Source organism: Amphibalanus amphitrite, unplaced genomic scaffold (assembly GCF_019059575.1).
Source record: "Amphibalanus amphitrite isolate SeventyFive unplaced genomic scaffold, NRLGWU_Aamphi_draft 001718F_arrow, whole genome shotgun sequence".
Classification (NCBI taxonomy): domain Eukaryota; kingdom Metazoa; phylum Arthropoda; class Thecostraca; order Balanomorpha; family Balanidae; genus Amphibalanus; species Amphibalanus amphitrite.
Genome location: NW_024883211.1, coordinates 18,352 through 43,742, shown reverse-complemented (window position 1 = coordinate 43,742; position 25,391 = coordinate 18,352). Strand labels below are relative to the sequence as shown.

General features: G+C 48.7%; 2 protein-coding genes across 2 annotated transcripts; both read right to left on the bottom strand.

The window, feature by feature from the left end:
* Positions 1 to 5,644: 5,644 nt before the first annotated feature.
* Positions 5,645 to 6,694, bottom strand: LOC122374816 (protein obstructor-E-like). Its single transcript, XM_043353806.1, has one exon. It carries the CDS (start codon positions 6,652 to 6,654, stop codon positions 5,872 to 5,874), a length of 783 nt encoding a protein of 260 aa, XP_043209741.1. The 5' UTR covers positions 6,655 to 6,694; the 3' UTR covers positions 5,645 to 5,871.
* A 9,355-nt stretch (positions 6,695 to 16,049) lies between these two features.
* On the bottom strand, positions 16,050 to 25,085 carry LOC122374815 (phenoloxidase-activating factor 3-like). The gene is made up of 7 exons (XM_043353805.1): positions 24,982 to 25,085; positions 22,779 to 22,863; positions 21,882 to 22,367; positions 20,380 to 20,543; positions 19,229 to 19,370; positions 18,061 to 18,159; positions 16,050 to 17,259 (listed from the first exon to the last, which is right to left on the bottom strand). The coding sequence occupies exons 2-7, from the start codon at positions 22,861 to 22,863 to the stop codon at positions 16,946 to 16,948; spliced, it is 1,290 nt and encodes a 429-aa protein (XP_043209740.1). The 5' UTR covers positions 24,982 to 25,085; the 3' UTR covers positions 16,050 to 16,945.
* Positions 25,086 to 25,391: the final 306 nt, after the last annotated feature.

Sequence of the window (25,391 nt, the reverse complement as noted above, 5' to 3'; positions counted from 1 at the left end):
TATTCGGCACTTAGTCTTCATAGACAGTTGGATGACTTTCAAACAAAGCTTCGTTTAGGTTTCGTGCCGTGAACATTTTCTCAACTACCTATATTTGTTATAGGGTCCTTAGGGGAATTGTTGCGAAACAAAATGTAGTAGAAGGTTACGACCTACAAAATGACCCGCAAAATAAAACATCGTTTACGAATTTTGTTATCGTGAATCGTTGTGCGTATATGAGATGTAGCGAATAATGAAGATTACATTACGGGCGAATGGCGATGGGCAACAGTTTTCGTGGCGTGGCACGTGTTTGATGGACCATTTCACACCCGTTTACGTCATTGTCTGCAACTGCTTACCCATACGTGCCATCGGTGACGCTATCGTTATGAACGGGGTGCGGCTATAGCCTCGCCCTCACCGTGCAGCGTTAATCCTTCAGGCGCGTGCATTCTGCGCTGTTTTTAGAAGCTGAACGAACATTCTATGAAGGTGACAAGTTTTTGTTTTCATACACCGGTCGTTCCCTTGTCATTTTTTCCATGTGCTGGTCGACTCCTAATTCCACTTTGAGCATGTTTTGGATGATACCGGTAGACAATATTAGCCGTTTTCACGACGGCCATCTGGTACACATTTGGTGCACATTTGGTGCAGATTAGGTGCAGATTTGGCCAAATTAGGTTCAGTGTATCTCTTAGAAGCTATCAGCTAGGGCATATAATTGCGTACAGGGTGTCCCAAAAGTAAGGTCATCATTTGTTTTGGCCACACCGCCAAAAATACGCGATGGATAGAAATAAATAGGACATGATATGAAAGAGCATTTTATAAAATTTTATTCTGATATACATATGAGTCAATACATTGGCTCGTAGCCCCACATTTGCTGCTTTTCTGCATGGCTACCATTTCGGGCCGCGTGCATGAATAGACTGCGTTTTACTTCCTCCACTATTCTGGAGCGATTCTCTGGTGAGATGCCGCTTATGTTTGCTCGGAGGGATCATCCTTTAGTTCTTCCCGGCTCGTTGGGTTGTCCTAAAAGACATCCTTTCCGTTGTGGACCCAGAGAATAAAGATATGAAGGTGTAATGTCAGGTGCCCGCTGAGGCCATTCAATGGCGTTGCCCTTACTGAAAATTACGCGATCTCACATCCACTCTCGGAGACAATGCATGATCTTCAGGACGGTGCAAGCATAGTCTCCATCCTGCTGAAACCACTGCTGGTTGATGGTGTCGGCACAGCTGCGTTGCGACGAGCGGAAGAACCACTGGGAGGACTCTCGGCCACCTCTCTTGATTTATTTTCACCCGATTCCCGCTGTCGTCCTCAGGACCTCGAAGCACTGGTGGCTAAGTATACATGCCCTGTGCGTACGTTATACCTTTTTTCTGACGTTTTACCGGTTGAGGCGAAACTATGCATGAGTTCAGAGATAGGGCGAGCTGATAGGGTCTGCTTAGGGCCGAAAACTGGGCGGTATTTACCCTTTGTTTTAATGACGGACCCTCTCTAAGAGTTGAATTTCGACCTTCTCAGTTTTATGCCTACTGCTCGGTGTAGTTATGATCAAAAATGGTTTAAGCATGCAAGAAAATAATTTTATGGATGTACCTTGCACGTGTTAAAATTGGAAGTGATTGGGACTCTTACTTCTCGAGATATTTAAGTTTTAAATCATGACCTTACTTTTGGGACACCCGGTATATGCCTCCTTTGTCATATTATCAGAAAGTTTATCATCGATTAAAACACTGAAATAAATTCATAAAATGAAGATATTTGCTGTATAAGAGATTAGGTACAGATTTAGTCAACTTAGGTGCATTCGCCCGATAGCCGGTCGCGAAAACGGCTATTTAGCTCAGTTGGTAGAGCGTTGGACTCCGCGTGGTGAGAGCACGCGTTCCCGGTTATAACAGTCCGGGTTCGAAGCGCAACAGGCGCTTGACATTTATGGGCCTCCTAGTGACAGGTATGGTTGCGGTTGGTGGCAGGCCGTAGCCAGGGGAAGTCAGTGAGGGGACCGGCCGTGCCCTGCTATTCTGCTATAAAACTGGAATTGGGTAGAGGGCAGGGTCACCGCAACAAGCTTCGCTTAGCGGTGGCTCTGTTCTTGTGAATCCTTCCTTTCAAAAGGTTCGGACTAAATTTAAAAAAGAAATATTCCGTTTTATAGAGCTATTATGTTTGTTGTTTACAATTGTTTTCAAGGTATAGTTACCTACTTAACGTCCCATGACCCATGCACGCCATTGAAGAGGAACTTGTGACTTTTAGGACACAATAATATCAGACATATTTATATTTATTTACAGCAGCATTCAACTATATAGTATGCTACATTGTCTTCAGATGCTGCCTGTCACAGCGTAAGATATTGACGGAGTTGCATCAACTCATAGTGCAGAAGTGATCAAAACAGTGCAACTGCCGCCATGCAACTCCGGCGTCCCAAGCTTCATTGCTCAGCATTGCTCAATGTTTGTGCTCACATCACATAAAACATGAGACACATGGGTAAAACAGAACACATTACATGCAACACGTGTATCGCATATGTTTGGAAGTTTTGATAAACAGCATGCATGTCGACATTGAGGGTACCTATAATTAGATGGGCAATTGGCATGGATGAGTTATATTTTTATGGATGATTTCGTGATGTTTTCTTGAGATCGAGAGCATGAGCGCTGAAAACGTGAGATCAGAGCATTCAGTTACTGTCAGTAATGTTATGAAGAAATAAATTGCATATTTGACTTGCATCCGCATTCATTGTTTGACAGTCGATTCGGGCGCATCATGAATCCCTTGGGCTACATCTTCTAAGTCTCTGAGTCTCCGTGAGCCTCTGGTCTTTGATATCATCTCAGCTTAATGGTCACAATTACCAGTACTTTCAGCCGCTTTAATTTTTGTTGATGGGTATTGGGTGCACAAGTACGTACTTACTACCTACACTTATGTCGAGTAACACCCAGGTTTGTAAAGTTACATAGCAGGTTAGAAATTTGCCAGTTGGTCCTAGCATTTACAAAGTAACAAAGATCTACCTACTATTATTTTTTGCGCCATTTGTATGATTGGATGATCGTCCGGTCACTATTTATGAGATCCGGTGCCATTTGAAAGTATGAGGAGCAAGTTTGCTATCTCAACACACATCCAATGTAGATGAATGTAACGGGCCTATCAGCTGTCACTTTCAAAGGCGGAACTGTCACCACATGGTTGGGAGCCTTGGATGTGGCCCTGCCCGGCTTCCGGTCACAGGAGATAGCGCGATCTCTGCCAAGGTGATCGTGTACTGGGCCGATCAATGGGGGTGATCGAAGGCTGGTGTATGCGTACTCCGGTATACTGATAGGGAGAGGGAGGGAGGGAGAGAGAGAGAGAGAGAGAGAGAGAGAGAGAGAGAGAGAGAGAGAGAGGAGAGAGAGAGAGAGAGAGAGAGAGAGAGAGAGAGAGAGAGAGAGAGAGAGAGAGAGAGAGAGAGAGAGAGAGAGATAGAGAGATAGAGAGAGATAGAGAGATAGAGAGAGATAGAGAGAGAGATAGAGAGAGAGAGAGAGAGATAGAGAGAGATAGAGAGAGATAGAGGATAGAGAGTAGTGTGAGAAACCGGATGCTAGAGCGAACCCGGATGTGTAAACGCTCGATCTGCAACATCGGACTGTGAGTCTTTTCCTGCTCAATTTAATATTGACATTGGCTATCAATGTAAACTCCATTCAATCCAACAATAAGGGAATGATCTCAGCGCAGTGAATATGATAAATGTGCGTGGAAGTTGGAACATTCTAGGAACTAAATACGTTTACTGTTCACGAAGCTGACATGCACATTTATCACATAGATACACACTGCACAATAAGTGAGTGCAGTGGAAGGAAATACACACTGCACAATGTGCATCATAGCCGTATATATTTATTTAGCGCCGACTGCAAATCCATTCAAAATATGCAATCACTCCGCTCCAATGTGTAGTTGGGAAAGGTATCTATTGCGAAAAGAAAACGTTTACAGCACGGACATATTTAGACACCGCTCATCATTTATTTGCCTTGAACATGAAGGATTGTTTCAGATCAATAGCGAAGTCATGCATGAATCTCTCAACATTCAGCTAGCCCGCACCCGCACACCCGTTCCAGGTACCGTCCAGGACAGCGCCTCTGCCCCGCGGAGAGCACCGTTTGCAGTCCGCTGATCCCTGGCGACGTCACGGTGCACTTTGGTGACGTCACGACTCGTTATAATGACGTCACCGTGCAGTGAGGATGCAGCGGCACGGGCGCGCGGAGGTGGGGTTGAGGCGGAGGCCCGGTCTGCAGGCGCGGTCAGCCGGGGCCCCGGCGGGTTTTACCCGGGCGAGGTGTTGGAACTACCTACCTGGCCGTCTTGACCGGCCCCTGTGCCGGGAAAACCGAGTGGAATGGCAGTCCAATGAAATCACAGTGCATTGTTCATCAGTCGTTGCAGGGTCAGATTAGATTTGCCGCATCATAGCGATAAACAAACTGTGAACATTAGAAAGATATCACAGGACGCAAGTTGATTTCGGATACACGGTCGTGACATATCCAATGCGAATTTAATATCGTTATTATTAGAATGTAAGAATTAGTTATCCGGATGGGCATAAAAGGTTGCCTTTATTTTCGCGGTCGTGACCCCTTGCTTGTGTGCACCGTGTCGTATTTTCTGATGTCATTGGGACCGAAGAGGCCAGTTTATTTCACAGTAGTGAGCGGATCCATCCTTTTCTGAACTGCTCTGTATAGTGTTTGAATCACTACATGACGGCCGAAGGGCAAATAGTACAAAACTGAGTCGGTCCCGTAGCTCAGTCGGTAGAGCGTCGGACTCCGCGTGGTGAGAGCGCGCGTTCCCGGTTATAACAGTCCGGGTTTGAAGCGCGACGGGCGCTTGACGTTTATGGGCCGTCCTGACAGGTATGGTTGCGGTTGGTGGCAGGCCGTGGCCAGGCGAAGTCAGTGAGGGGACCGGCCAAGCGCGGCTATGTGCGCACGTTAAACTTAAGAATGCAAATTCTGCCATAGAACCGGAATCGCGCGATCGGAGGGTAGAGGGCAGGGTCAACGCAAGAAGGTTCGCTTAGCAGGGCTCTGTCCTTGTAAATCCTTCCATTTAAAAGGTTCGGACCAAATTTCTAAAAAAAAAATGCTACCGTTTTGGCTTTCCCGGATAGGAAATGCATGATGTACCACGCTTAATGTCAATATCTTCCGTTTCGTTTGTCTTTGTTGGTTATCTTTCTGTTCACCGAGAAGTATTTTATGCAGAAGTTAACAGAGACAAAAACAACTGTCATGTATTGTGTTTATTTTATATTGGAGCCCATCCCCATAAACATGTCTTTATCAAAGGGTGACATCCGACAACTGCTTACAGTTTTCACCCAGATGGGTGATTTTGTTCCCTGCATGCAAATATAACAACAAACAGTCTGAAGACTACGATACTCTGCAATTGAAATCAGCTATCTTAAGAGAAATCCTTACATGCATTCAGGCATGACTCTCGCAATACGCAAGACAGTCATTCTTCAGATCGATCGTTGCGTGATTGATAGGGCTTAGACGGCGCTGCGTTTTATCCTGTCTAGGTTGATAAAAGGCGCAACTCATGATGATATGCATGTGTATTATGCCAACTCGCCAATGCTTTTAACGAGTATTGCACGTTTCACACAACGTACATTTACACAATGAGCAACAAAGACAAACAGGATAATCAGTCAACCGACGTCTCCACGCCGGTTTCCAAACGACACACGGCTTGGACGATAACCACTTCGCACTGCCGAGCTGGTTTTGTGCGGCGTCTCCTACCGGCGCGCCGGTCTCCGCTCTAGTAGTTGCACTCGGGCACATTCTCCGGCTTGTCGCACTGCTTGGTCTCGTCGTTGAAGACGCGGCCCTGTTCGCAGCCGTGTCGCCGCGGCACCACGCCGTCCAGACAGGAGAAGAAGAACTGACAGTCGGCCGGGTCGGCGTAGCGCGGGTGCAGCGGCAGGTCGGCCGGCACGCCGGCCAGTCGCGGGTCGCCGGCGCCCGGACACTCGAACGCCAGCACCTCTGCCGACGAGCAGCCGGTGCGGCCGGCCTGGTCGGGCCACTGGCACGTGCCCATCTGCAGGGAGAACACCAGGCCCGACGGACACTCGACCCGGTTGCTGACGCCGTCCACGCAGTGGATGAAGGTGCCGCAGTTGGTCGGGTCGGGATCGGCGTAGTAGCCGTTCTGGCGCGGACAGTCGCCGGTCGGCTGCGCCTCCTGCAGCTCCTCGCGGCCCGTGCAGTTGACGGAGAACACCTGGTCGCAGCGACCCAGCGTCGGGCTGATGTCGTTGAACACCAGTCCGTCCGGGCAGAGCTTCTCCGTGATCACGTAGTCGCGGCACTCGTAGTAGCGGTCGCACTGGAACGCGTCGGCGAACACCCCGTCGCGCAGCGGACACTCGGACTCGAACTCGGGCACCTCTGGCGCCGGCGTGGTCCGCGCGGGCACCACGCGGCTGGCGGGCCGGCGCCGGGCCGCGGATGGCTCGGCGGCGGTGCGGCGTCGGCCCTGGGCCAGCGCCGGGGCGGCGCAGAGCGCCAGCAGAGAGGCGCAGAGCAGCAGCGGGCGCATGTCTGCGTGGCCGGCCGGCTGGAGAGGGTGTGGGGAGCGCCGGCGCGCCGGCCGGCCGCCGCACCGACCCGAGCTGGTCGGGCCGGCTCTCCTCCCTGCAGGCGACGGCCGCTCACTCTCCTAACTGGACTGAATACAAGGACAAAACTCCCGGCCGGCCGGCCCCGCCCGTCGGGAAGACACGCCGACAATGGACGGCTTTCACTGAACTGGTGCTACGGGGAAGAGTCTCCAGCAATGTGTCGATTCTCGTCATAGCTGATTCTAACGGTTTGCGGTAGATTCATAAAGGTGAAGAGGAATAGACGTTGAACACATCTCCACAAATAAGGAGCTAATGCCATCGCTGCCACCGTGCTTCCACGATATTAATCCCTCTAAAACTCTTCTTATAGCGAAACTCGTTGGCCTTTTGCATGGGTAATGGTCTGCCGATATTGCTCAACTAATGCCTAGGTGTTACCGGTGCAGTTTTAGAGCCTTTGATTCTCCTCTGCTCGGCCTTATTCCAACCCTTTTATTGACATTTTTATTGAACAGTTACGGCTAAAACCTGATACCTAAGCCATTGTTCTAAGACGGGCAAGTTCCAACTAAAAAAGTAAACCGCTCCCAAACTTTCCCTAACCGTTTGCAATTTCTCTTTGCCCCCATAAGCTTCATATGAGTCAGGGATCCTTCATCGACCGTGACGGGGCTCGGAGCGGAAAGAGAACAAACATGGTTTTCTGTCTTATTTCGAAACTTTCCTGTATCTCGATTACAAAAACGTCAATTAAAATATGTCGCAAAACGAATTTTAAAGGTAGTGTGCCAGCTTTCCTGGACCGTATGGAGTTAATGGCCCAGATAAGGAGAACCGGATTTTTAGAACTTATCCATACCTTCAAAACTCATGGAAACGTCTTAAATTCTTCAAATTTTTAAGTACCCCAGTGCGAAATTCGCCCCGATGGGTTGTCGGTCGTACCCCAACCACATTTCACACCACTATGAACAATAAATGCACACACTGAAATCGCTATTACCGATATGCTCATCCAATCAAGTTTCGATAAACCCGTTCATCATCATCTCCTGCGGTTTCGAACACGCCTGTCAGGTGGTGCGGTAGACCGCGCCCAAAGCCAGGGCCCCGGTAACGTGAGGTAGCCGAGTCGGGGCAGCGTGCGCTGACCCAAGCCGGGGCCGCGCATCCTCCCGGTGTCATGTAATAGCCCGGGGCTGCCCGCGGGGATGCGGTAGACCGCGCCCAAAGCTGCGGCCCCGGCTTGGGTCAGCGCACGCTGCCCCGACTCGGCTACCTCACGTTACCGGGGCCCTGGCTTTGGGCGCGGCTTCTGCTCATACTTTGTAGTGCGGTGGTGGTGCGTCGGGCCGCGCGCTCTGACTTCGGCCAAGAAAAATGCGTCAGCTGATCATTGTCATTTCTGCCACTTGCGTGTGGTGAAATGGGGTCATAACTTAAGAAACGGCTTTTTCGTATCAATTATCTTACATAAAATCATATTTCAAACCATAAATAATGTTCGACAGCCAAATAAAAGAAACAATACCAATACAGGCTTACAGTTTAACCCCGCGTTCGATGTCTCTCGGACGGCGAAGATTCTACGTCGTCCGGCCAATCCCGTCCAAGGTCAAAGGGGGCTCGGCTGCGGTTATGGAACGTGATTGGCCGGACGGCGTAGAATCTTCGTCGTCCGAGAGACATCGAACGCGGGGTAAGGCTCGACATTGTGTTGTCTACGATTAGACAGCTGATAACTCATTCCCGTACAGTGTGTCTAAAAAGAATGTACCGTCGCCACTACGTGGCGCTGGTGTCGCGAGCCGGTAGTTGGCTGAATCCGCACCAGACCACACATTCCCAGGCGCTAGGTGACAGCTGCGCAGCGGCCGGTAGTAGCGTAACCCCGAACCTTCGTGACACGACCCCGGGGGGGGGGGGGGAGGGAGGGGAGCGGGCGGGGCAGCGCGTGTAGGGAGGGGTGCTCCGGCAAGCTGGCAGTTGTCGCGGCCAAAGGTCAAGGGGTCACACACCAAGCGAACGGACGCTGATGTGGGTTCGTGGGGATCATGAACTTGTGTGTGGTAGGTGCGTCTTGCGATGCACGGGTGATACGCCAGGTCTAAGCCAAAGGATTCGGGGGAGAGCTGAAGAAAACACCTGGTCAACTACGGCGAATAATAGTGCTGAAAAATGGAAAGTATGGGCCAATGCAAGCCTTCATGACTATAAACAACTTTCTGAGGACGCAAAGGCCAGCATTGAATAACGATATCCGGGTCGAAATTAGCAATGATTTATAATTAAAAACTAATAGCGCTGCAAAACCCTCCTAGTAAATTGTCAAGTCGGATTATACCCACTTGAATTAAACTATCCTAAATAAAATTGTTAATTAACTTTCTAACACTGACGTTCTTTATCATACGATAAGTATGGGGTTAACCAAGATTCAGCATCTTCCGCGTTCAAACAATCACCTGTAAGGCTAGAACATTAATGGCCAGGTAAAAACATGGTCGGGATTTGATTAACCGGATTATAAGTCGATTTTTTAGTCGGGATTTGATAAGTCAGAAATTTTTTACGCCAACCGCATTTTTAAGTCAAGTCAGGTCACTGATCTATGACGTCATAAATGAGCAATCCTAAAATGAACTGTGTGAAACTGTCCTAAACTGTCCTCAACATTTTAGGACTGTGTGCACACTCCTAAAATGTTCAACTTCGCTACACCCTCAGTGCAGAGCTTTCATAGGGAGATGAAACTTACAGGATCTTATAGTATGATCGAGAGTCTCACAACTTGTATAAATGAATATCTCGGATTTTCTGAAGGGTCGCCTGAGATCAGGTCAGTCTCTCACCATTAAAAGTCAGGGGAATATGGAAATTGCTAGTTTGGTCCGGAAATGATATACAACTATCTCAAATTCTCAAGCACACGGAATCGCGATTTCATGCGCTCCTTGCAAGGTCTGATGCTTTAATTTTGCTTTGTTGATCTTGCGTGACGTCATTTATCACGTAACCAAGGGTATCAGTTTTTCGTCAATAACTCCCGATCAACTAAAGCTACCGAGTCGATAAAGCCACTAATGGACATGAAAAGACCTGCCGAATCGATTGATATATTGCAATATGACCTCCTTTGACCAGGTTCGTGACCTGACGGGCTGTGACCTGACCTTGACCCGAGGTTAACACCTTAACTCTCGCCCATATTGGTGTTTTTCCAGCCGCAAACGTATAAGGGGGGGGGGGGGGTCCGTTGGACCCTCCCTTGCCGTTTCGCCCCTGATCGAGCTAGAGCTTCGCGGAAAAACGAGCGTGTTGGCCGTGACGAGAGGAAGTCGATGATACCCAATTTTAAGGTCCTAGGTCATCGGTTGACTTTCCAGGTCAGGTCAATGACCCAAAAGTCGGCAAAATCGGGCCTGTTAGAAAGTCGTAAAGCGTGGCTGCTATGGGGTTTTCGGGGTGCTGATCACGAATATCATGTTAGTTTTGATCACAGATGATGTCTTCATGCATTTAGGCCAGGTCGGGTCAGGTCAGGTCAGGTCAACCAGTAAGGGTATTCGTAGTAGGTGGCAACCGCCTCTGACAGCTTCGCAACATGTTACGAGGGCACCAAAGCTATTTCGTAAATGTTCATATGGCTGCTAAATTCGAATTCAGCTCCTAAAACTGGCCTAGAAACATGTAAAACTCGAAAAAGTGAACCGAGGTCATCAAAGGTCAATACCTGACCTGACTTTCCGGTGACCTTGACACCCACCCTAATGCATGGAAGCAACATCATATCCCATGTTTGAACGCTTAAAACCACGAAAAGACTGCAAACGCGCCGCTAATGCGAGCCGACATACGCCGAATCGCGATTCCGGCCAAACATGGTCTCGAAAAGTAGGTCGCAGGTCAAAGGTCATTAAGATCAGGGTCATGACGATTTCAGGGTGAGTGTAGAATTGATTAACGCGAGGGTAACGAAAGTTTCGTCGCGATCGGCCGCTTTTTACGCGAGTTATTCGCGAAAAACCGAGGGAGGGGGTCCGTTCGACCCCCCCCCTCTATACGGGCGAGGGTTAAGTTGATCTCACCCGAAGAAAAAGTATACCATTCGACACGCCTGAGCTAGACAAACACGATGCTGCTAAAATCGCGGGTCTGCGATCATTTTTAGCGAAGTTATTTACCAAAAACCGAACCTGTGCCTTGGGCCACTTGACCTGACCTCCGAAGTCATCGGCTGACCCTGGTCCTTAAATCGGAGACCAATCGCTGCATTTCGTAACGACGCACACGATCGTTTCTTTCGTGAGGCTCTAGCTCAATTAGGGGCGAATCGGCGAAGGGGGTTGTTTCCTCACTTCCAACCCCCAACGTCCCTCGGTATTCAGAAAACCTGAAGGTCCGGTGAGGGTTAAAACGTTTCTCCTGAACGAGGAAGAAATGTAAAAGTCAAAGCTCTATAGACGTCCTGTAAAAGTGGCCATAATAATAAATTCGTTAGAAATAAGATGCTTTTTAAACGACTTCCTCATATAAAATCGGGTGCTGGGACCAATCTTATAAACGCTTTAGAATGGACAGGGCGTCACAGGCTAAAGTTTGGGTGCAGAAAACGGCTATTACCTAAATGCAAAATGGTTTTCATGCATTTCAGTCAATTGTATATTGTCGGTCCCAGTGGCCGAGCTAAAAAAAAATCGGTAGTGTTTTGCATCTTTTACGCCCTAAGAAACTACACCATCTATCGAAGTGGGCGGGCTTATTTGAATGGGAGGGCGCATTATGCACGAATCGAGTGCTTTCGTTTATTTTGGACTGTATTTTACCACATCCACTGCTGGTATCACTATTAGTATTATCTAAAGCCGTGAATACGACAGCATTCCATTTATAAGATTGGGCCAATGGAGTCGCGCCCCGCGAGCTCGGTTTTCCGCTGGGCCGCTACAGGCCAGGAAGTCGGTCTTCGCCTGAGGGCAGGACAAGGTCAGCGAGGGAGCGCTGGGTCAGCCAGGTATCGCCAAGTGCCGAGCGGATGCCGCTCCCTCCCCTCTCTTCCCCTCTTCTCCCCTCCCCACCTCGGTATAGATGGGGAGGGACCGAACTGCCAATGACATGCGAGCGGTCAAGGCCGCTCGCGCGGCAGCGACCCTGGCGGCCGGATGCCGCAACTGGGATTCAGCCAAGTTACCGATTCGCCTCCTGTGGGAGAGCCAAACCAGGGGACATACTTTTTAGATATACTGTACGTCGTAACTCTATGACCTTTGCTTATTGTCACATGTGCGCCGCATTCGCGATTGTTGCCGACGCCTGTTTGCAGGTCAGCCCACTTACACTACAGTTGTTATACATATCGAAAAACCGATAAACTTTTAGGCGAAAAAGGCACTATTCCAGGCCCATTTTTGATTTTTTTTTTGCGATATTAGGTAAAAACAGAAGCTTCTTATCCTAGGAAAAATAAAATGGGAAATCTTTCAAAGGTGGCACACTACCTTTAAATGCTTTGAAGTAAGTTGTAACAAACTTCAAAGGCATAGTCAGCAATTCGAAGTTACGCCAGAACACAAGTTTAAACCAAGTGTTCATAGTTTCATGTGCGACCTAGATCGTACCGTTGTTAGGACGAAATCGCCCAGCCACTCAAACGTTCACTCCGGAGACGGTATGCTGTTGCGGGAGCTGCCCTTTACCCCGGTTGGCTGATCGATGACCGTCATCCTGTACCTAGTACGTGTAGGGAACCATCACCGATGGGCACCGAAGGGTAAATTTTATTGGTATTTGCTTTATATTTGAAAAGAAGTTATGCGTCACCGTTTTTATCGGGGTAAGTAGTCCTGAAATCTCCGTACGATTTTGGTGTCGCTACTTTTGAATGTTCTTCCTATTTTTCATATGCGTAGTGTTTATTGGTAAATCGTCGTTACGTAAGTTTCCACCCCTCCAATGCTATTGCCAAAATGGAATACAACTTGATGTGAAGCCAGTAGCACTGTATGCGGGCCCATGTGCCTCAGCCTCCTCTAGCCCCCTCCCTCGGACTCCACGACTGGCTGGTGGAGGCTACCTCCGCGATGCAGAGCTGAGAGCCCGACCCACGGCCTCAGACCGGCCGAGGTGCAGCCGGCAGTGTCTGGCCTTGAATCCCGGCCTCTCACACTGGGTGTGTGATATGTAATCGGACGATCGCGGCTTACGGCAGAACTGAGCCGATTAAAGGGACCCTCCCACCTTAACATTAGATTTGAGTTGAGATAGCCAAAATGGGGTCCCTGGCTCACAATTACCGGTTTCGGCACTCACAACATCGAGAAATGCCTTAAATCGGAAATATTGAATTTCAAAATTGCAGCATTTTGATTCAGAGGGGCTAATGCTTAGGAATACCCCTCTGAATGTGTGACGTCAGCGCAGATATCTAGCGATTTTTAAATGTTTGACTAAAACGTTTTGTAGCACGCGGTGGTATATGCTATTTGCGCGCAACATCTGCCGCAAACGCCGCACTTCTAAAATAAAGTCGCTAGAAACAGCGGAGATCCCAAAAAAGTAAACAAAAGTAAAAGTTTAATATCTTGAAAACCGGTGAATATTTTTCGGTGAAATTTGATAGATATTCGTTTTCGCTCTTTCTGAGCCGAGCGACATCACTTTCATGCCAATTCATAAACTTTTTTGAAGGTGGGAGGGTCCCTTTAACGGCACATGTAGTCGGGTGCTAAATACCGGAGAGTGTGCTGCCATCTACAATTGGTGCAGTCATTAGTGCATATATCGGCCGCTACGGCGCTGGCGGTCTGCGAAGGGACGGAGCGATAATTATCGATGCATTTTTATCGCTGACGTGACGCTATGTTTCAATAAGCTCTCGACAGCAAGTTACTACTTCACTCCATTTCCTATCGGAATTAACGCTTTAGAAAAGCTGTGGAATGTCGGGTGGGACGTTTGCCCCTACCCTCTCTCATTGATGGGTAACCGGTGACATTAGATGAACGGTATTCCAGAAAGAAATATTGATACTGATAGCTAATCCCATACTCCCTCCAATGCAGCCCCTCGAGACGGTTGGGCACGGACTGTCGTAGATTGGGATAGTACAAGTCAAAGTTGCTGCTAGTTCACGTCATATATATGATGTCGAAAGGAGGAATGTCGAATGTCGAAAGGCAAAACCCCTCAAAATCACTAATGCCTGCGTCGCGATAAAACGACGCTCGACGGCACTATGAAGTCATCGACGAAACGGATTCCGATCTACTTTGTTGCTAAGAGCTCCATTTCGTGATTTCAACAAGTTATTTGCAGGCGACTTACCATCTTATTTTACAGTTTTCAAGGTACGACACGATTCGTCTGTCGTTTGGATTATTTTTCTCTTTGTAATTTTGTGAAACAAGCCTTTATTAGAACATATCAGCAGGGGTTTTTGGAAACATCGTGATTCATGTCGAGCTTGTGTAACTAAAAATCACCATAGAATGTAGGTAGGGGCAGGGTTGTGCTCGACTAAAAAAAATTTGCCGACTCGACTCATCATTCAACTTCAGAAAGCCCTGACTCAACTCTGACTCAAACAAGGAGCTGAGTTTTCCCGTGACTCGACTCATGACTCAAGCGGTTCATTGAAAATATGAGTCGACTCAAACTTGACTCAAACTTTTTGTTGAGTCAAGTGAGTTGACTCAAAATTGACTCAAATAAAAAAGTTGTTGAGCGGGGGGGGAATCTGGCAGCAGGGCTAAGTTGTTAAGCGAGGGGGTGGTGGAAAGCTTATATATATATATATATATATATATATATATATATATATATATATATATATATATATATATATATATATATATATATATATATATATATATATATATATATATATATATATATATATATATATATATATATATATATATATATATATATATGTGTGTGTGTCAATGTCAAAAGTTATTTTACTGACTCAACTCTGACTCAACTCATCACCTTCATATTTTTGTCTGACTCAACTCTGACTCAACTCAACAGCTCAACATCTTATCCGACTCGACTCAAATCTGACTCATTTGAGTCAGAGTTGAGTCAAATTTCTGACTCGACTCATGAGTCAAGCACAGCCCTGGGTAGGGGCATCTTGTATATTTCAATCGGGCATCTGGTATATTTCCATCGGGCTACTGGTGCCATCCGAAGCATGGTGTATCGACAAGGATTAAAACGATGCTTCCTGTTAGCATGCATGTCATCTGTCAGCAGCTCTGAGTCGGAACAAAAGTCATATACAAGCAGAGTTGTCTATCGACTCTTGCAGCATGATGAAACCGGTGTCTCCTTTCCGTGTTCTGTGTTGTATACTTGCAGCTGCAACTTTAAAGCCGGAACATATATATCTTTATGTGCGATTACAGTGACATGGGATTATAATTCGAACCAGGAACAAACGAGAGTTGAAGGGGAGCAAAACAGTCAGATGATTATCGACATCACCTTCGAGTTAACTGAAATCGAGCAACATCGAATGCTCGTTGACCTGATATGTTACCTTTTTGTCCGGAACACAGTTTGAAAGAGGACAAAAATTGGAACTTCTTAATTTACCAAAGGTGCACTTAGAGCTGAACATGAGGGCCTGAATAAGTCTGGATTCATATATGCCGATGTGGGAAACTGTTTTCCTTTCCAATCGCACGATATCGGCGTGTGATCGTTTGTTGCGAGACGCCATGCACTGCGATGCGAAAGGAGACCCGGTAACAAATCCTCCAATAAAAATTACGAATGCCTGGTATTACCTGGCATCCAAAACGTGATGGTTCGCCGAAGATTAGCCGTTGTCACGTCTGTCAATCTCAGCCCTTTGAAGTGGACTGCCCCGATCATCTCAGGATCTCCGAAAACATCCCTCACTGTCCCCTGTAGCACCAGCTGGTGAGAGGTGGAGCCTGTGAGTAATGTGAACTAGGTCAGCTGCATAGAACGGTAGCTCTGTCCTACCTACCCAATGCTATCCGAGATTTAAGTGCGCCCACCAAGTATTGTCTCACGTGTTTAAAAACAGCCTTGAAGGAGCTATAGTGCTGATCCTCAGTTCACTGGGCCGACCCACAGCTGTTTGTGAATTGTGCGACGGACTTTTCCATACCCGTCCCGGGTCCAGCCACACGGCGTCGCTCGGAGGCATGTGGTGCCTGTGTAAAGGGGGCGCCGCTGATTTGTCTAGTCGTTTTTAAGCTGCACCAATTTTAGCTGAGAGAAACCAGACAATTATTAGGTGGTCGAAGAGATCCCACCTTCTGACATTTTGTTTTTACACTTCTTTGTTTTGATGTCCCTACCATAGCATCTTCGTGAGTTTCATAAACTGCACAAGTTTTCGTTTCCGTTTTATTCATTTACCTCACCATTTCGGTGGACCTCCAAGCAAGTCATAAGCACTAAAACAAGCATTTGTTTCATTGCGCGCTCATAACATACATCATCACAATACCATACTAAAATGGTGGTCAATGTACGATCACTGAACATCGTAATAGCGATTCTCATTCACATATTCGACTTCCGGTACATTCATACTATCATACATTTCATATATTCACACATACGGCTTGCATTTAACGACTGATGTTTCAACTGAGCATGACCAATGAGTACAATGCTTATGACAGAAAACTTCTATCAGTTCATGGCCCAAAAACCCAATCATCTAATTATGGATGCATGAAAAAACGCACGATTATGCTAAAGAAGTTTTACACCCGTGCCGTTGATGGTCATTTGAGTAGTTCAGAAATAAGTTCTAGCGCCACTTAGATCACGATTCTTCAAACTTGATTGACTGCATCAACATTGCTTTCATCCGTTCCCAAGTCACAATTGCTTTTAATCCGTTTTAATTATTTTGAAGAAACTGCGCACAATAGAACATCACTTTGTAAAATTACAATAATCTCCGAAAGCAGTATAATTCAAAGTTCACAATTGTACATAAAAGTTCTTTCGTATTTATCAGCACAACCGGTGCCCATAACCGTCTCCATCGGAGCACCTCGCTCCAACACCGCGTCTCGACCTCGGGTGTTCTCTCTCCAGGACAAAGCGACATCTATGGTATCTGATAGCGTCCCAGTCGATGTACTCTCCATGACGCTACAGCTTGGACAGTTTTCTCCTTGCTCTCCCCTCCTCCGGGTCTCCTTTTTCTTTGCTCTCTGTGCCATCATTCTTCTTACTCCAGCACGTCTGTCGTACCTCCCTGGTCGTCACCTAGGCCCGGATGTTGTCCATGATCCAGTTGAGGTACTGCCCGACCCGGGTGTACACTCCGGGCACATTGGCCGTGCCGCAGCGGGTCACACCGAACGACACCACGCCGACGATCCTGTACGGCGGTCCGAACTGGTTGACGCCCATCAGAGGACCTCCCGAGTCACCCGAGCACGAGTCGCGGCCGGCCTCCCCGCCGGCACACATCTGGTTGGGTCCGATGACGGCCTGCTGTCGGCGGAACACCTGGGCGCACTGGTCGTTGGACACGACGGGCACCTTCAGCTCCATCAGCAGGTCACTCGAGTCGCCGACTGCGGGGGAGAGGGAGAGGGGGCGTCAGAAATATAGTCGCCGAATGGGGAGAGGAGAGAGGAGAAAGAGTTGCGAATACCGTGTAGAGAAGGGAGACTGTACGAAATGACCTCTAAGCTGTGTGTTTTGTTGGTAGGGGTGCGTTTATAGGGTTGCCAAACGGGGAACGGCGATGCTGGGGTGAGCAAGCAGTTACTGCCAAGGGTATAGGGTGCAGTATCACGCCAAAATGGATAAGGATGAGGCTGCTATCTTCGAACACAATATCACGCTTCATTTTACGGAGGCTCACACCTTGCTACTTTGCTTTTCAGGCGCTGATGTGAGAAAAATCTACTCGTTACTAGTCATTATTGCTACGTTTTTCAGCACTTCGATATTTGTTTGCTTGTATGCAGCTCTTTAACGTATTGTTTTCATCCTGTTGCACACACCCAATTATCGGTGATTACAGGAAGTTTGATAGTTAACTCCGGCTTAGACCGGACCTGAGAACGGACAAGTCCGATTGTAGCGTCCGGTTCCGTAAAGTGAGGTGAATACAGTGACATCCGGCCTCACCCAGACGGCAACACGTGCTGACCAATCCTTAGACCAGGAATGGACAGTAAGGGACAGACAATGGGAGGACGAAGTGTAACGAACATTTATAATAAACTTTGAATAGTTAGGATTTTTAGCTCCAATTATCATTGATAGCAGTGACATTTTGTTTTAGCCTCTTAGCAATGAACATTCGTTATCTAGTCTGTGTCAAACGTTTCAAAAGGATCAATCAGTGTGGACCCATCCATACTCACAGGCCTGCGTGAGTCCGAAGCCGGCCACCCAGAGGTTTGTGTTACCGAGGTCCCGGGTCCTCCAGTCGCCGAACGGCAGACACAGCGGGCTGACGTATACTGCAAACAGAGAGGGATGGCGTCAGGGTGCTGCTGTAAACGTTCCTGCCAGGACTGTCGTCTGCAGAGCCTTTAACGCTAGGTCTGCAAGGAAGTTTGTGGAATTGCGTTATGGTTTAGACGGGACTTGATACCTCATGGATTGTTTATAATGTGAAATAAGCTGATGCGTCCGTAGGTATCTGATTATCTGTTAGATAAATGGGCTAGTCAAACCTGTATGCTTATCAACAGCTTTTCACATTTTAGATGCTGGTTATCCTTTCACGTCAATATGGGGTCTTGCAGTGCTTGGACATTGGAAGGCCTCAGTCCTGTCAGATTGTGATCATTCAGGACGTCAGTTCTCTCCAACTATCATGACTGTGGCTGAGTCTGGCTTCGTATGCCTACATAAGCCGCTTTTCTCCGTGTCATGACACGGCACTGGCCAGACGATACCTACCGTGACGTGGTATTGGATCGGTCTGTGGACTATTTGCCGTGGGTACACACTAAAACAACTATCCCTCCATGATACCCTCCACTGTGAGGCATGCACCTGGTGCCTGGTACCACCTTGACAGGCAGACATGGCAGACATACAGCTGGGCTGATCGGGACAGGGTGGAGGGCTCAGTGCACGCTCGTGTAACCACAGACAACGCCGGAGAACCGGGAGCTAATGGCCGTGAAAAACAACGCCCCCCTGTTTATGAATTCGTCATGGAAGGAACGCGGAGGATGACGTTCTCGAAATTTCGCTCTCGGTAACAGCGCTTCACGGTAAGGGATTAGGGTTGGTTTCAGGACAGCGCGGCAATAATCCTTTGGGCACGCGGAATGTCGGTGTCTTCAGGTCCCGGATTCGGGCAGGTAGCCAGCGCCAAAGGAACGTTCTGAGCAGTACGGCTGCTGCGGCGCTGCCTCTTAGATCATTTACCTCTATAGCTTTATATGCAGGTGACACTTATTCGGTCATCTTCCTGAACTGAGCCTTGATAGATGTTAAGCTTTAACCGTGAAGAACTGTCCTGGACCTGTCTATAGCTTACTCACAGCTGTTTTGTACTGTCTTTAGTTTACTCACAGCTGTTCTGGACCTGTCGGTCGAGCCGCAGCAGCGCGATGTCGTTCCAGAACCGGTTCGGCTTGTTGTAGTCGGGATGCGCGATCACCTGGGCGATGCCAAAGTCCTGCACCGGGTCGGCGCACACCTCTCGGCCGCCTTGCTGCAAGGAGAGAGGGAGGACCGGGCTCGGTCAAAGTTTGCTGCAGTGGTTTGGAAAGTTCCGTCCATCTCTAATGTCGCTAGTCTCTTCGTGTTTTGCATAGCATGGCATCAGGAAGACGAAACAGTATTTTCACTTGAACTTTTCAGCGGGGGCCTGTAGTGCTTGGTTTGCATATCCTAACATGCATTATTAATTTCATCTCTTATTTGAATATGTGTGTTTAGTTCTACTCGTAAGTCTGAAGGTAATTTGACGCTTTGAAACGCATCGTAGTTTTCCTCGTTTTAGGGTATAACGATGATACGTACTGGACGACTCATGTCGTTTTATTATAAGTGATGCATGCATTTCTCATAGAAACGTTCATTGATGAGGTGACGCATCACACAGTCTGGTCAAATGCTTTATGCTTACGACGAAACTGAGACTGGTCCTCTCACGCGAGGGGATTTCCACGTGGATTTGCCATCACATACGCTTGAATCACGATCATATCGAGCATGACAACTATTTGAAAACAACACTTGCTAATTGGGATATTTTGTAATTGCATGTGTTTTTGGCGGTGATGCCACGAGCTGACCTTTGAAGCACTGCCCTTGTATCGGTCATTGTGGCTAGAAGTGACGATGTCACTGAATGATTATAGAGGCCTTTTCGTGTAAGGTATGCCATACGGGGCTTCCCACGTCCAAAAGATTTATCAGACTATCATCCTAGGCAGCGGTGATTTTATCCGCATACCGATGCTGACTGCAAACTGCATGTTATGCATATCTACCTTTGCATTATTCGCTTTTCACCAACTCTAATGTACTTTCAACCTGTCTCATCTTATTCATGACCTGTCCCAATTCATGTCCCAATTCTCCTATATATGTGCGTCACAAAGCCCACTGCCGTCCTCAGGTTGTACCGTACTGTCTCAGGTTGTATCTACTCACCAGCTGGCAGTCGACAGCCGTCCTCAGGTTGTACCGTACTGTCTCAGGTCATATCTACTCACCACCTGGCAGTCGACGGCGGTGCGCAGGTTGTACTCTCCCAGCCGGACAGAGGTCAGTCGGAAGTCGGACGGCAGGCTGACCACGCAGTGGGACGCCGTCAGCACGTACCGGTTGTTGATGAGGGTGCCACCGCAGTTGAACTCCACAGAGCCGGTGCCCACCACTGGGGGAGGGGGGGGGGGCAGTGGTCAGAGATGGTTCGGAAGAGGTCTCGATGACAGTAACGTGGTATTATTTATAATTTTCCTGTTATATGCGTTTTGTTTAATGCCTGTATGTAACGACTAATATTTGGACAGTTTTGGTTAACGGGACGAATGAAATTGGTCTGCCTTGATGATGGTGTTCATCAACTATGTTCTTCCACATAAAGACAAGCAAGGAAGGTAGTCGTCGTTGAAAATTCTGCGGGATCTACATCTAGAAAGACATGAAAACCAAATCGGCCTATTATCCTCACAAACCTGTCACTTTACTTGATTCAATACCAATCTCGGTCTCGTAGTAAATGTCACGGCGCAGTTTCTGGCGTATTTGCGGCTGTCAGGGACGCGGCGAGGGTTCTGCCTGTGACCGCAATCCCGTCTGAGAGACGGCAGTAAGCGGACAGCGGTACTATCGGCCAGTCACGGGAGTGGGGACCGGTACCGGATCGACCGGCCGCGGGAGAGCCAGGGGAGGATGGAGAGGGCCGTCAGAGTGCGGTGGCGACGGGACGGGTCGAGCCGGCTTAGTGTCACACAGTTGTATAACCCCAGAGTCGTGTTTGACCCCTGGCACTCTCCTAATACTGTCATGATACCCAGCCTATCTTTCTGTCACGAAAGAACGAGCATAACACCGATCGTTCCTGGTATCTTTCAGCCCAAGAGTATGCCTTGGCGCCTCTCGTGAGCTGAGCCGGACAGTACCAGACACATAATCTGCCCGCCAGATTTATAAAACAACGGTATCCGTGCCGGGTGCTAATGAACTGAAAACGAACGACCCAGCATCGCTGATAATTAAAAGGATGTTGTAACTGGTATGGGATCAGCTTTCTCCTTCGCATCGATCTTACAGATAGCCACTCAGACGTCCATTTTTAGTGGAGTTAATGACGGCCGGGTTCGGTTGAAATGTGTTTATGCTTCGAGTCCCAACTGTTAACGGTGAAGTTAGTTGTAATTGCAAACGGCGTTCGCTAAAGCGCATAGGCGAAGGAACAGGGGGGGGGGGGGGGGGGCTGGCATGGCTCTTCCACTTTCAGTTTTTTTTAAAGTTAACTCTTTATTTTTTATTTAAAACGGAACAAAATGTAGGAAATGATTCAGCGAGGTAAGATGAGCACAAAACTGCAAAGAATTTCTTCATAGGGGCATTGGGGCTCCCACAAAGTGATATTGAAATTTCGCTGCCCCCTCCCATTTTTTGTGAGGTTCTTACGCCCATGCTAAAGCGCTTGCAAGCCGAGTGTCTCTAGTTCTACACACGACCAGGCGCGTCCTTTCAGTTTACTCACCCTCGTATCCGAGGATGGCCAGCCACGGGTACTCTGCCAGGTCGGCCACGTTGCCTCCCACGATCCGGTTGTGGATGTTGATGCCGCACGCGTTGTCGTTGGGCAGCAGGCGCCGGTTGGGGTGCTCCTCGGGCACCCGGTCGCCGCCGGTCGGCTGGGTGGGCCGCGGGGTCGGAGGCCGGGTCGGCGGCGGCTGCGTGGGCCGCGGGGTGGGCCGGGGGGTGGGCCGGGTGGGTGGTGCCGTGGGCGGCTGGATGGTCTCCTTGATGGGTCCGGCGCTGCGCGGACAGCAGATAAGCGGCACCTGGTTGGGAGTCCGGCCGCAGAGGCTGTTCCTCAGGTTGTGCACGTCCTGCTGGCTGGGGTGGTTGGAGACCACCCTCAGCCAGCCGGGACAGTCGCGCAGCGGGCCGCAGCGACCCGGCCGGCGCGCGTAGTCCACGCAGTCCGAGTCGAACGGACGCGGCTCCACGCCAAACTGAATCGCTGCAGGGTGGGGAAGATCGACAGGTCAGGCCACTGACAGGACACGGGGAGAACATCCAACGGAAGATCAGTGGAAAAGGACAGGGATCAAAATGAGCCTGCAAATCGTAATTAATCACCCGAAAACAGCTTCGGCTTATGCATTACTTGTTTTGTCCTTGAACAATTTTAGCTTGCTGATGATAATAATGATGGAATTATTCCAAAAGGACAAAGTTCAAAGGGAACGGCTGTATGTGTTTTCCAAAAATAATTAAGGGATGACTTGGCCGACCATAATGAACAAACCACAACAGTTGTGTTTGCACGAACAGTTAAAGACATGTTTTCTGTTTATTTTGCAATCGTCTGCATACAGACCGTCGGACAAGCAGTGATCACGCTCTTCCCCTGCTGAGTCACCCGACTAACCTTGTCGTTTTTCGCGAGCCTCGGCGTGACTCGCCACCGTCCAACAGACCAGCAGGACGGCTGCCAGCCGCATTGTGAGCGTCATCTGAAACAGGAGACGGGAAAGAGTGAGAAACGGAGCAGGCGGACTGAATGAAACATGTTGTGGGGTTATTTCATTTGATTCGCTCCTAAAGCCAGTTTCGTATCATCAGCTTCATGCATGTAAAGATGCTGCACTCATCTAATATTTGACAACAATCAAAATCATTTCTTTGATAAAAACGTGCTACAAGCCTTGAAGACAAAGATCGCCACGTCTTTATGTGTGTTCATTCACTTGCCAAGTCCCCCCCCCCCCACGAGATCGTATTCACCCACACACATGCTGTACCATCCTCACTAATAGTGGTGACTGCGACGCCCGGGCGCGCACTAGCCGGGGACTGCAGCGGCGGCCAAGACGCTAACCTCGCGCCCGGCACGCCGTGTTTTCCAGGCCCTGGTGACGTCATAGGCTGGCGCGTGCACGGTTTCCGGGCGGCCCTTATCGGCGCGAGAATCGCTATAGGGGGGGGGGGGGGGGCTGGAAAAACGGCCACGTGCTCCAACCGCATCGGTGAGACGCTCAGGACAGGCGTGAAACAAAACGGAAATGTGTCATCAAGTATGTGGAAGCGCGGATAATGTGTTGATGTGAGTGGCAAGGACGCTATGGTGTGAATCGATGGCAGCTGGGCTTTTTGCTGATTGTTTTCTTCTCCCTGAGTTTGTAGCTTGGTCGGGCAGGCGCTTGTGTTTTATGCAGGCAATGTACTGACTTATTTATTTCCTATGACGACAGGTATTGGTAAGTATCGTGAATCGTGATCGTGAGTTTCTATCTTTGAAATAGGTATTGCTCTTTCATATTTTGTGATTACCTTTTGTGTGCTTATAACAATGGCTTACATTACACAGTTACCCCTGTTTTGAGGTCAACCTTCGGATTAGCTGCTGGTATAGTTCTTGGTAAATGTGTGCGCCGCAATCTACCAACAAATTACTACTCGGCTGTCAGCCTACAGATAAGACTGCTACGAGGCTGAGGCCCGCTAGAAATCTGGCAAGAGGGCACGGCTAGCCGATAATCCTATAGGTGTCACACTGGTTTGGCCGGGTGCCTACTCTGGTAACTACAGGGTCAAGTCAGTGACCTAGAGGTCACAAACCTTTCCGTGTCGGTTAAATTCACATGTGAAATCCTCGAGATTGAAAACTACGTTCGGTTTATTTTCGATAGAATAGGAAAACCAGGCAAGATTAGAGCTGGTATCTCACAGGATCATCATTAAGTATAATTACAACTCTACGCTAGAATTTGAACATTCTCAGGCCATTAGTGTTTCCGTCTTCCCTATGCCTTTCGTCGCTACAAACGAGCATGCAGGTGTACGACAAGGCCATAACGATAACCGCTCCCTACACCTCGCCGCGCGGCAGATCCAGTCTGTGTTGTTCATTAGCAGTTAACAGCGAAAACCGGCCGGGGTCCGAGCGGTCAGACTTTGCCTGGTTACTGCCAAGGACAAACGGGCAACAAAGCGCCAGGCTCGGTGCGGGCAGGATAGACTCGAATATGCAAAGCGCCATTGGTCAGCGATGCATGGTGATATCAATGTTGAACTACCGCCGTTTAGTTACGTTGGTCACTTATTGTAATAAGCACTCTTAGACATCTGATCAAATGTGTGGGAAGCAAGCTATGTGTTTCGATCACTAGGTGAAGCGTAAAGTTTGAGGATGGACGCCCCTGTTGGAAGCGTCCGCCCGCCGGTAGATGATCCGCGGTGGCACACACGTGTCAGCCGGCCGGCTCAAGGACGCCGTACTGCACTGGGCTCGCTCTGTACGTTCAAATTACGCTCCGTACTGGAGGCAGGACAACTTTTTGTTTCCGTCTGCCTTAGCGAGGTAAACTGAAAAGTATAGCAATACTTGCTGCGCCGTGTGTTTCGTCGAGGCTTTTGTATCACTATATTCGTACACCTACCTATCCAATCAAAATTATTCGAGCGCCTCAAAGTTAAATTCACATGTAAATTAACTTGGTAAGAATTAGGTCACATGGCAAATCTGAAAAAATAGCTGTGTGCCGTATAAAGTATTAGCTACAGATTAGCCGAAATACCGACTTATATAACCTCCGGATCTCGCCGTGCCCATTCAGTTTCATCTTTCTCACCTTGTTCCCACTAGCAGCAGCAGAAGCGATGTTTTCCTCTCCTCCGTACCACACCTCCAGTCGAACCTGCACCTCACACGCGTTTGGTCCTCCCCTCCTCAGCACCGCGCACCGACTGATGAGCCACTGTGCCGGCGGCCGGCTCTATAGCCGGCCGCCACCTGGATCCTCCCGGCCTCCCCTCCCCCTCCCCTCCCTCCCTCCCGATGACGCTTCGCTACCGGAGAGAAAAACCCCGTGCCGAGGAGCGAGCCGGTACAGTCTCCGGTCCGGACAGTCTCGAACACCGTCCGACGGCGAAAGACAGGTGAGCCCTTACGTGGGGAATACGGATGCGAATCGGATCAGATGTTTTGGCGGACGTGGGAGGGAGGGAATGAGAGGCCAGGGGTCCTACCTGAGACACCCAG